The 13,010-nt window shown below is 45.0% G+C and overlaps 1 protein-coding gene across 3 annotated transcripts in view; it reads right to left on the bottom strand.

Annotated features, from left to right (window-relative positions):
• col18a1a (collagen type XVIII alpha 1 chain a) overlaps positions 1-13,010 on the bottom strand; it is a 304,262-nt gene that overhangs the window by 51,957 nt on the left and 239,295 nt on the right. For all 3 annotated transcript variants that reach the window (XM_043693212.1, XM_043693211.1, XM_043693210.1), the window contains 2 exons: positions 4,161-4,196; positions 1,299-1,373 (listed from right to left, as the gene is read on the bottom strand). In XM_043693212.1, coding sequence (XP_043549147.1) covers positions 1,299-1,373; positions 4,161-4,196 — 111 coding nt within the window. The remainder of the gene's footprint in view (positions 1-1,298; positions 1,374-4,160; positions 4,197-13,010) is intronic.

Raw genomic sequence — 13,010 nt, 5'->3', positions numbered from 1 at the left:
TCCCCCCCAACATCCCCCAAGCCCCACCCCCCAACAACACACCCCACAACACACCCAACTTTATATCCTAATGTTGGATACCGACGGTCATTCAACAGTGGCAGGGGCAGAAACTTAGAAACTAGGCCATTTGGCCCTTTGAGTCTATCCCACTGTTAAATATGACCATGTCACCCTCTACCTATCGTCGTTGACATACCCCTTTGGTGCTTTTAATATCTGAAACATTCCCTCACTCTTTTTTCAGATATATTCAGAAACCTGACTTCCACATCCTTCTGTGGTAGTGAATTCCGCAAGATAACCAACCCTGAGCGAAGAAATGTTTGCTCAGCTTAATCCTAAATGGCCTACCCCCGTTTCCTAAGACTGGGTCCCTGGCTCTAGACTCCCCAAAGAGGGAAAACATCTCCTCTGCATCTAGTCTGTCCAGGTATATAGTCATAAACCACTCGTCACTGTCTGCCAACCAGGAGAACACCTATTTATTCCCACTCTCTGTTTTGATCTGTCAACCAATTCTCAATCCATGCCACTATATTATCCTCAATCCCATGTGCTTTAATTTTGACCTCGGCCTCTTATGTATGACCTTATCAAAAGCCTTCTTTGAAATCCAAATACATCATATCCGCCGATCCTCCCTCATCTATTCTTCAAGTTATATACACAAACAACTCCTGTGGATCGCTCATACGTCAGTTCCCTTTTCACAAACCCATGCTGACTTTATATTACTGCTGTTAGCAATAGCAGAAAATGGCGATTTATCCTAGAGAAGGGAGTTAAATGCAGGGCCACTGAACACCAAACAACCTGATGAAGATTTATGAGTTTGGAATGACACTGATTGTTTCCATGGCTATTTCAGCTTAAAGTTCACAATTATGGAGTTAGCTGAGATCAGCAGCACATCTCTCAGTCAGCAGGTTGTGGCGGAACATGAACACTCAAAGCAAGCCTGGCACTCTAGAGCAGTGCTGAAGGATGGCCCCACTCTCAGAGCTGCTATCTTTCCAATCAGGGGCATGTCTATTACCACAAGTGGGCATAAACGTTCCCATGGCGATATACTTAAGAAAGGCCGGATGTCCCAGGCAATATCAATTCCTTGACCAACAGCAAAAGAAAAGCTCAGCATCATGTTGCTCTTTGTGGTAGCTTGCTTCTCACATCACAACAGAGACTAGTTATCGATCGTACTGCCATTTGGGGTTCAGTTTCAGGTTAGTTGTTGTGATCCGGGCCTCGGGTTGGAGAGAGAGAGAGAGAAAGAGAGCAGATACTGAGGAGCTTACACTGCCACCGCTGTAGGTAATTCCAGGAGGACCAGGAGGACCTGGCAATCCGACTCCATCTCTGCCCGGCTCACCCTGGAAAGGAAAGCAACCAGAAACATGTTCAGAACTCAGCAACCTTTGTCCCTGCCCAATCATTGGGTAGAAGAAGCAATTCTTCACAGGAAGGCTAATGCTACATAGAAGGCATGCATTTCAGGTGAGAGAGGGAACGTTCAAAGGCAATGTGGGGGGCAATTTTATTGTTTTACAGAGAGTGGTAGGAATGATTGGGATGTTTAAGAGACTTTTAGTTAAGCACGCAAATAGGAAAGGAATGGAGGGGTATGGACCATGTGCAGACAGAAGGGACCTGGTTTAACCCGGCACAACATTGTGGGCCGAAGGGCCTGTTTTGGTGCTGTACTGTTCTATAATGGAGAGGCAGCATCAAGGAGAGGTATTTAATGAGCATATATTCAAGGCTGAGTTTGACCAACTTTTGCCTGTCAAGGTGATAGAAGGTTACGGGGGAAAGTGAAGCTGAGGCCAAAAACAGACGTCTCACTGTCACTGAATGGTAAAGGGGCTAGTGGGGTCAAATTACCCACTCTTACTTCTAATTCACATCATCTGGTGTTCACTCCCCACCCCCCCTACCCCCCGAGCACCACTGTGGACAACACCCAGGGAAAGGTTTACACAGGGCATAAACACATCTGCAAATTCTCCTTGAAAACGTTGCCTTATGGTGGAGCTGGGAGGTCCAAGAATAGATCCTGACACAAGTTTTGTTTTCTCTACAAGTTGCAGACGATCACTAGCACACCAACTCAGCTCTCCACTTCATGGAGTGGGACACTGAATAGATTCCCAATTGGGAATGTTAGCTGGAGTCCACCACTCCGAGACACCCAATGGGACAGGCCTGAAAGAGGCCATTCCATTTGGTCCAATTGAAAGGTGTATTTATTGGAGATCTAGGAACAAAACATCCACAAACCCAGGGAGCGCAGAGTGCAAAAGGAGCTTGACTTTCAGGTCAGTGAAAATACAGCCACAAACTGAGACCTGACAGCAGATATTTAATAATGGCTCTTCAAAATTAGGAGATGCTTTTTATGGTCAATAATTAGAGGAAACAGGTTTAAGGTGACGTGAAAAAAAAAGAGAGGAGGAAACATCAAGATTTTGTTTTATATATGACAAGTTAACATGATTTACAATGATTTGGAGGAGCCGGTGTAGGGCTGGGGTGGACAAAGTTTAAATCACACAACACCAGGTTATAGTCCAACAGGTTTATGTGGAAATACTCACTTTCAAAGCTGGTGCTTCCAAATAAACCTGTTGGACTATAACCTGGTGTTGTGTGATTTTTAACATGGTTTACAATGGCAGGAAATGAAAGCAGATTCAATAACATTCAAAAGAGACTTATATGTACATTTAAATCTTATTGGAGTGGAAAATATGTTTGCTTAAGTTTTTCATCTTGCACTCATCTGGACAACACAAGAATGCCAAACTTCAAGTGTGTATACTAGGATGGTGTGGTATTCTTGCATTTGTCCTGATAAACTGAAAAAGCTTCACCAATACCTCTCTTCTCACTAAGATTCAAGTACCACACGATTTACACATTTCACTGGGTTATACAGAGAGACCACATGTGTGAAACTAAATGGAAAGTTCTACCTAAGGGTTTGCAATTGCCTGATGGGCCAAATGGCCTCATTTTGTGCTGTAAGATTCTCGATAGGCTTCTTGCATAAAATTACATAATGTATAATTTTATCACAGTTCAATGAAATGTGCAGGGAAATCTTCAGCCAGAAGTACATGAGTAGATGCAGCCAAACAACAGATACAGAACACCATAAGGGAATAGATTCATCTTCCCAGCTCTTCTCTGCCAGAATTTCTTATAAAGCAGCAAGGCTAATGTCTCTGTGTCACTTAGCTCAGATTGATGGAATGTCCACATTACACTGACATCAACATCTCTGTGTACAAGCTCATTGCAATGTCCCAATTATAATTTATCTCCTCAGGGGGTGAATGTACAATAAACATGCTGAGCTTTTACCACACACAGGGTTAAACGTTTGCACTTTATATTACACTTTAGTGTTGGTTTCTAATTAAATTTAAGGAAATGACAGTAAACAATAGCTGTGCTGCACAAGTCGTATCTTTATAAGATGGGTTCTGGTTCATGTTCTGACACCTGACTGATGTTCACTCCAAATTGTGAGAAAGTTCCCCCTAATGACAGGGTAGTGGTACTGCAGGAAGATTTCCTCTGCTTTGGGACTGAAATCACATTTCCTTCCCTTGAGATTACAATGCCGTCCAATAGAACTTCTGTTAGCTGTGACTCAGCAGTTAGCACTCTCCCGTACGAATCGGGAGGTTGCGGGTTCAGACCCCACTCCAGGGACATCAGCACAAAGCCCAGCTGGCACTCCACTGCAGCTCTGAGGGAGTGCCGCACTGCCGGAGGTACGGCCTTTCAGACAGCACGTGAGCCTGAGGCCCTGCCTGCACTCGTGGGTCGACCATCTTCAAGAACAGCAGAGGAGATCCCACACTGTCCTGGTCGACATTTATCCCTCGGCCGACATCATTGAGGAAAGTGGTCTAATTATTATGCTGTTGTCTGTGGGATCTTGCTGTGTAGTTGCCAGGCCGCCTCCATTTTAAAACTTCAAAGCCACGTCACTGGCTATAAAACACTGCAGAAAGCCCTGAGGTTTTGAACAGGGCTACATAAATTCAAACTCTTCAACACAGTGCTAGTCAGTCTCATTCAATCACACCCGCCCCCCCCCACCCTCCCATTCCACGTTTGAGTTGGAAAGAACATTCTAGCATTCTTACCTTCATGCCTGGATCTCCCTGGGCACCCTTCGGTCCCTAAGATAGAAAGCACATGAGTTACAACAGATTTTTAAAAATCACATCCACAGTTATGAATTAAAGACATTGGCTCTGGGTGTCTGTCATCCATCTGTCTGAAAGGTTACAGGTTCAAATCTGACCCCAGAGTATAGAAACACACCATCCTGACTGATATTCACCATTCAGTGCCATACTGCTGCACTATCAGAGGTATGTCTGTTGAATGAGATGTTTAACTCTTGGGGGATGTGAAAGAGCCCACGGCACTATCAATGAAGTAGAGTACAGGAATTTTTCCTTGTGTCTTATTTAATATTTATCTCTTAACCAACATCTCTAGAAGAGATCAAGTTGGCCACTGTATATTGTTGTTTGTTGAGGACATATTGCCTGTCACATTTCCAACAGTGACTACACTTCACATGTACTTCATTGGCTATGAAAGCACTTTCCAGTGCCTGCAGGCGCTATAGAAATGCAAGCCTTTCTTCCTTTTCACTGACTATAGCTGAATCTGTGCTGTTGACTGGTACTCAGTTCCGGGTAAAAACAATGACTGCAGATGCTGGAAACCAGAGTCTAGATTCGAGTGGTGCTGGAAAAGTACGGCAGTTCAGGCAGCAACCGAGCAGTAAAATCAACTTTTCGGGCAAAAGCCCTTCATCAGGTATTCCTGCTGAAGGGCTTTTGCCCGAAAAGTCGATTTTACTGCTCCTTGGATGCTGCCTGAACTGCTGTGCTTTTCCAGCACCATTCTAAACTCGACTCTGGTACTCAGTTCCATCAGGTCATTTAACAAAACAGACCTTTAAGAGGGAACCTCATTGGATAAAAACTCTATTATGGACTAACTAAGGTCCAACAATTTAGGGTTACTAAAGAATTACCAAACACTAGTAGGGCTTTCTACTCTAATCACTAGACTGCATCCTACAAATCTTCCCATCAGATCAATATCCCCTCTTGATTAATGCAATTTTCCAATGCTGTCTCCCGATACGTGCTGGTAAGATCTGATATCCAATCATCACAGCAAAAACAAAACCCCATCTCCAGCCTTAAATAGTACAATCCCATGTGCTTTCGGAGAGATGGTGGTAAAACGTCACAGGGTTCATAATCTAGAGGTCAATAAAGCTGGATGTCCATGACAACTATCATCAGGTTCATTAATATCCTTCCGGGAAGAAAATCTGCCATCCTTACCTGGTCTGGTCTACATGTGACTCCAGACCCATAGCAATGGGGTTGACTCTTACCTGATCTCTGAAATGGCCTCACATAGCTGCTCAGATCAAGTGCGATAAGAGAATGGCAATGCTGGACTTCCCAAAGGAGGATTCCTGGTACCTTGTTAGATTTGTCAGCTTTGTCAGTTTGTAGTACTGGGTAAGAGTTGTTTTAGTTTGCTGCTACTAATGTTCCTCTGTCTTTGGCAGTAACTAGTGAATAGTGTTAGAAGATACACCATCATAAAGTATCTACACAAAGGCACTGTCCTTGGACAGCAAGCAGGTTCAAAACAGTGAGACTACATTTGGTCAGGTAGTCATAGTCATAGTCATAGAGATGTACAGCAATCAAAACAGACCCTTCGGTCCAACACGTCCATGCCGACCAGATATCCCAACCTAATCTAGTCCCATGTGCCAGCCCTTGGCCCGTATCCCTCCAAACCCTTTCTATTCATGTACCCATCCAGATGCCTTTTAAATGTTGCAATTGTACCAGCCTCCACTACTTCCTCTGGCAGCTCATTCCATACACGTACCACCCTCTGTGTGAAAAAGTTGCCCCATAGATCTCTCTTATACCTTTCCCCTCTCACCCTAAACCCATGCCCTCTATCTCTAGACTCCCCCAACCCAAGGAAAATATTTTGTCTATTTATCCTATCCATGCCCCTCATGATTTTATAAACCTCTATGAAATCACCCCTCAGCCTTCGACACTCCAGGGAAAACAGCCCCAGCCTATTCAACCTCTCCCTGTAGCTCAAATACCCCAACCGTGGCAACATCCTTATAAATCTTTTCTGAACCCTTTCAAGTTTCACAACATCCTTCTGATAGGAAGGAGACCAGAATGGCACACAATGTTCCAGAAGTGGCCTAACCAATGTCCTGTACAGTCACAACGTCTATACTCAGTGCTCTGACCAATAAAGAAAAGCATACTAAATGCCTTCTTCACTATCCTATCTACCTGCGACTGCACTTTGAAGGAGCTATGAACCTGCACTCCAAGCACATGCAGGAATTCAAAAGAATCCTGTAAAATCAGGACTATATAGTTTAATATGGTTCCAAAATTTGTTTCAACTATGAATGTTGAATATGTGACATGACATAGGCTTGATGCTCTCTAGCTGAAGTCTGACAGTATTCTAGACAATATATTGGAAGTACACATAAAAGAATCACTACTATTCTAAGCCCGATAAAATTACTACAGTGCAGAAAGAAGCCATTTAGCCTATTGTGTCTACACCGACTGTCTGAAGAGAATCGCACCCAACACCCTCACCCCATCTCCACAGCCCTGCATGGAGTTCTTACCATGGCTAACCCTCACATCCCTGGACACGATGGGAATTTAGCTTGGCCAATCCGCCAAAACTGCACATCTTTGGATTGTGGGAAGAAACCTACACAGACGCTGGAAGAATGTACAAACTCCACACAGTCACCCAAAGGTGGAATCAAACCTGGGTTCCTGGGGCTGTGAGGCAACAGTGCTAACCACTGAGCCACTGTCAGGCTCATAGTGAACTAGTACAGAGACATCTGCTCCCTCTGAAAGCTGGTGTAGAACTGCACACCTCCAACCCACAGACAGTGTGTGACACTGGTAGTCTGGGTGCAGCCAATGCAACATCAACATTAATTCCTTCAAAAGCACTGCCTTATTGCAAGCGGGCGACGTGCACGTGACAGGACAGAGGCTAAACAAACACTGCCCACTGATCGTTTTTCCATCCGAGCCTCCTGGACACCAATCACATTGCTTATTCTCGGGAGGCCCAAGGTCCAAGTTGAGGGGGATAAAAAGCAGATGCTTTCCAACAAGAAGGCCGCAAGATCACACAGAACCAATCGGAACCGTCGCAGTCAAGAGATCACCTCACGTGCAGACGGTTCGAGCTATCCCACAGATGTACTGGGAGTATTGGTGCACTACACAGCGCTGTGGGTGAACACACAAGGCAGCACGACCCAGGAAGCATGGCAAGGCTTTGGAGATGATCTCCAGCCACAGGAATGAGTCGCTTCAATGGTGTGGGGGGGGAACTGGAGAAGCTGGAACTATTCTCCTTACAAGCAGAGAGGGTTAAAATGAGACTTAAATCGAGCTGTTTGGGGTAATGAGGGGCTTTGAAGGGATAAACAAGGAAGAAACCAGCCAGCAACCACAGATGAGGAGATAGTGAGAATTCTGTTTACAGAATGGCAGAAGTTGGAATTGTGACTTTCAAAACAGGATTCATTAGATTATTTACTTCAAAAGGAAAGAATTAAGACGTCTGTTGGAAAATAACAGGGGAGTGGGACCAAAGAGCTGGCACAGAGACAATGGGTCAAATGGCCTCCATCTGTGCTATCCAATTCCATGTTCGAAAAATAGGATTTATTGGAGGATGTGGTTTCTTCTGGACTCAGTGGTTCATACAAATTCAGGCAACCAAAGAATGCACAGGTTAATCACCTGCCATTCTGAACCACTGGGTTTCTCGAAGAGTTATAAATCTGATGATAAACCTTCTGATTCATTTTGGTTTTAGCACATCCTGCTCAGAGTCCAGAAGCGTAGCTGCACTTCCACACACAGGAAAAACAAAACGGAGAAACCACAGCAACCATTTCCCAGAAATGTAGTGAGGTCAACATCCTCACTCGGAACCCTTAAAGGGAACATTGTTTTTTTTGTCGCTCGCAAAAACATCTTCTTCCATAGCTTTTACATCATTTGTGTTTCAACAGCTGGAAGACATTACACTGACAGCTGGAACAGGTTGTCAAAGGAAGGATGGCTAAGGCTCAGATAGTGCCAAGATGTTGCAATATCAAGACAGCAGGGTCTGTCCTGGTGCAGAGGGCCAAAAGACCTTCTTTGTCCTCGGAGAGTCTGTTTTGTGAACTCACCCACACCTGCACACTGTGTAAACCCAGTGAGGCAGCTAGTCCAGCCCAGGGGCTGTCGTCATTACTGGGAAAATGGATTCGGCAGATCTTCCTGCCGGGTGAGTGAGGGTGTGGTGGGCTGGGTGAGGACAAACTATGAAGCGCTTTTCTCTCAGAACACTGCACTGGACCGATATGATGTTCACAGTCAATTTTCTCCAGCATGTTTGCAAGTACAAACGGCTCCCCAGACGCTTCTTCTTGCAGGTAATACCCTCTTCAAACGATTAGTAAACGAGGAAAATTCAAAAGGAACAGAGGAGGAGACAGCAACAACAATGGGTCTTATATGATGAGGCTTGCTGCCTTAAGTGTCAGCCATGCCTCAGTGGGCATCACTCTTATGCTGCAGTTAAGGCCCTTTCAAAGGTGGCATGGTGGCTCAGTGGTTAGCACAGCTCTCTCACAATGCCAGGGGACCCAGGTTCGATTCCACTGTCGATGTGGAGTTTGCACATTCTACCAGTGTCGGTGTGGGTTTCCTCTGGGTGCTCCGGTTTCCTCCCACAGTCCCCAAAGATGTGCAGGTTAGGTGGACTGGCCATGCTAAGTTGTCCACAGTGTGAAGGGGTGTGCAGCTTAGGTGGATTAGTCATGGGAAATGCAGGGTCACAGAGATGGGGTGGGTTTGGGTGGGATGCTCTTCAGAGGGTTGGTGTGGACTTGAAGAGTTGAATGGCCTGCTTCCACACTGTAGGGATTCTGATTTCACTGCCAGTGTGGAGGGAGTGCTGTCTTTTGGGTGGGATCTTAAACTGAGGCTTCATCTGTCCACTTAGATAGACCGAAAAAGGGGCCTGACTTAACCTCTGCATTAGGAGGAGCTGGTGGCACAATGGTAATATCACTGGATCAGTAATCCAGGCTATCGCTCTTGGGTTTGGAGATGCCGGTGTTGGACTGGGGTGGACAAAGTTAAAAAAAAATCACACAACACCAGGTTATAGTCCAACAGGTTTATGTGGAAGCACTACCTTTCGGAGCGCTGCTCCTTCATCAGGTAATTGTGGAGAATAAGATCGCAAGACGCAGAATTTACAGGAAAAGTTTACAGTGTGGTGTAACTGAAATTATATATTGGAAAATAACTGTATTGTTTGTTACGTCTCTCATCTTTTAAAATGACCATGTTGGTTTCAGGTCTTTCATATGTAAATAAACACCATACATGGATACCACCATTACACGTGGGGACACCTCCCACCGTGTACATGGCAGCTACTCATGTGACTCAGCCAACATTATCTATCTCCTACGCTGCAGGCAAGGATGCCCTCAGGCATGGTATATTGGGGAAACCGAGCAAAGGCTATGGCAACGGATGAATGGGCACCGCACAACAATTGCCAGGCAGGAGTGTTCCCCTCCAGTCGGAGGACACTTCAGTGGTCCAGAACATTTGACCTCGGACCTTCGGGTGACAATCCTCTAAGGTGGACTTCGGGACAGGCAACAACGCAAAGTGGCCAAGCAGAGGCTGATAACCAAGTTCAGTACCCATGGGAATGACCTCAACCGGGACCTTGGGTTCGTGTCACACTACACACACACACACACACACACCCCAAGGCGAAAGTGAGGACTGCAGATGCTGGAGATCAGAGTCAAGATTAGAGTGGTGCTGGAAAAGCACAGCAGGTCAAGGCTGATGAAGGTCTCCTGCCCGAAATGTTGATTTTCCATCAATATATAGTTTCAGTTACATCGCACTGTAAACTTTTGCTATAAATTCTGTGTCTTATGATCTTATACTCCACAACCACCTGATGAAGGAGCAGCGCTCCGAAAGCTAGTGCTTCCAGTAAACCTGTTGGACTATAACCTGGTGTTGTGTGTGCTCTTTAACATTGCTCATGGGATGTGGTTTCAAATCCCATCATTGCAGATGATGAAACTTAAATTCAACAAATAGATAAATCTGGAATGGAAGACTAATCTCAGTCATGGTAATCATGAAACTATTGGCAATTGTTGCAAAATCGCCTCTGCTTCAGCCCTACACGTAATTCCAGACCCACGTTAATATTAAACTAAGTAATGAATTATAAATATGGGGAAGTGTGAAATTGTCCAATTGGCAGAAAGAGAAGCAGCATATTATTTAAATGAAGAGAAAGAGAGGTATCTGGTACATGAACTCAACAGGTCCTGTCAAAATTGTATCTTTTTTATTTTTCTGTAATTTTGATTGTGAACTAAAATTGAAAAAGACTGATGTCGTTTGGGGGGGAGACGGGGGTAGTGGGGGTGGGCAGTAGTGTTTAGTTCCAGATGAGCTGGAACCAGGGGTGTGTCTGAATGGCGATTCGGCTGGAAGCAATTCGCTGATTGGTCTGGAAAATGGTGACCTGTGTCATTGTCAATTCTCCTGGGGAGCGTTTGAGCAGATATCATCAAAACTTCAGAAAGGAAGGAGCTGTAGTCTCCCCACTAGCCTCCCCTCAGCAGCTGCTGTACCTGAGATTTCCTTTTCTAAGCTGATAAGTCAAGGACTTGTTAAGTTGTGAATCATTCACCCCTGGGCCTCCTGCAAGTAAGGGAAAGGACCTGCAGAAAGAAGGTCAAGGAGCTTTAAATCCTGACAAGCCAGCAGTATTGTCTGAGGGAACCCTGACAAGCCAGCAGTATTGTCTGAGGGAACCCTGTGGATAGGAACCACTGAACCACCCTCCCAGTCTTTCCCCCCATCCATTACACCCAGCTTTGTTTTCTGTTTGTGTATGTAGGGTGAGCCTTAACTCAACAGCCATATGTCGACTGTTCATTACCTGTAGCTAGAATATATTTAATTGTAATAAATCATCATTCTTGTTAAGTACAGAAACCTGAAAATGTGTTGCTGGAAAAGTGCAGCAGGTCAGGCAGCATCCAAGGAGCAGGAGAATTGACGTTTCGGGCATGAGCCCTTCTTCAGGAATTCCTTGGATGCTGCCTGACCTGCTGCACTTTTCCAGCAACACATTTTCAGCTCTGATCTCCAGCATCTGCAGTCCTCACTTTCTCCAAGTACAGAAACCTGGTCAACCTGGGTGTGAAAGACAGATAAACTAGACAATTTTACACCCTTACAGGGATCTCAGTGAACAGCACAGCAGACTCAATAGACTGAACAGCCCACTTCTGCTCACAACATACTATCGACACCACTAACTGCCGGCTTCAAGTGGAGAGGATCTCCAAGAAGATCGCACATATCGACACAGACATCAAGTTGACATCACACTGTAAACTTTTGCTATAAATTCTGTGCCTTACAGTTGTGTCCTTCACTGCCACCTGATGAAGGAGCAGCGCTCCGAAAGCTAGTGTGCTTCCAATTAAACCTGTTGGACTATAACCTGGGGTTGCGTGATTTTTAACTTTATATGCCCCAGTCCAACACCGGTATCTACAAATCATGACTACTTCTGTTCTGGTATCTTATGGTCTTAAGGATCTTTAACTTTCATGACAAATCCAGAAGTAGCCTAGAAGGGCTCGATTTCCAACACATTCGCCCAGTGAGGTATAACAAGTAGTTTGGGTGGTACAGCGAGTGATTAGGAAGGCGATTGGAATGACGCTGTTTGCTGCAGAGAAAGCTAAATGTTAAAAGTAGTGAAGTATTACTGTAACTGTACAGGGTATTGACGAAGCCCAGTCTGGAATACAGTGTACAATTTTGGCTTCCGGATTTGGAAAAGGATGTAATTACATTAGAAGCAGTTCAAAGAAGGTTCACTCCACTCATTCCTGGGATGAAGGGCTTATGCCGTGAAGAGAGGTTGAGCAGTTTGGGCCTGTATCCACTGGCATTTAGAAGAATGAGTGGTAATCTTATTCCGAGGGTCTTTGTTCGAGTGGAAGTAGGAAGGTTTTTTTCCATTTGTGAGGGAGACTAGGCATGGGGGGACATTGTTTAAGAAGAAGGCGTCTCCTTTTTAAGATGGTATTAAAGATCATGTTTTCTCTAGAGGGTCATTAATGTGTGGAATTCACTTCCTCAGATAGCAAGAGAGGCTGGGTCATCAAAGTCTTATTCCAAGATGAATTAGATGTTTGATAGACAAGGGAATCGAGGGTTATGAGGTGGAGGGGGGCGGGGAGTTGCAGATTACAGAAGAAAGCTAAAACCACCACTAGATCACACATGATAATATTGAATGATGGAACAAGCTCGACAGGCTGAATGGCCTCCTTGTATGTTTCTATCCAAGACACTATTCGCAAAACAGCAGTAAGGCTCCCCGGGTTTCCTGGCCAACATTTACTCCTCAACCAACATGACCAATGCAGGTAATTTGATTATCACCTCAGTAATGTGTGTGGGCTATTGTTCGCAGTGAGCACGTTGGCTGCCGTTTCCCACACTTTAAAGGGATGTCACTGACTGTAATAGAACATAGAACAATACAGCACAGAACAGGCCCTTCGGCCCACGATGTTGTGCCGAACATTTGTCCTTGATTAAGCACCCATCCATGTACCTATCCAATTGCCGCTTAAAGGTCACCAAAGATTCTGACTCTACCACTCCCACAGGCAGCGCATTCCATGCCCACACCACTCTCTGGGTAAAGAACCCACCCCTGACATCCCCCCTATACCTTCCACCTTTCACCTTAAATTTATGTCCCCTTGTAACACTCTATTGTACCCGGGGAAAAAG

The sequence above is a fragment of the Chiloscyllium plagiosum genome, chromosome 7 (genome assembly GCF_004010195.1).
Source record: "Chiloscyllium plagiosum isolate BGI_BamShark_2017 chromosome 7, ASM401019v2, whole genome shotgun sequence".
Classification (NCBI taxonomy): Eukaryota; Metazoa; Chordata; class Chondrichthyes; order Orectolobiformes; family Hemiscylliidae; genus Chiloscyllium; species Chiloscyllium plagiosum.
The sequence above is the reverse complement of the archived record's forward strand: the minus strand, read 5'-3'. Positions and strand labels throughout refer to the sequence as shown.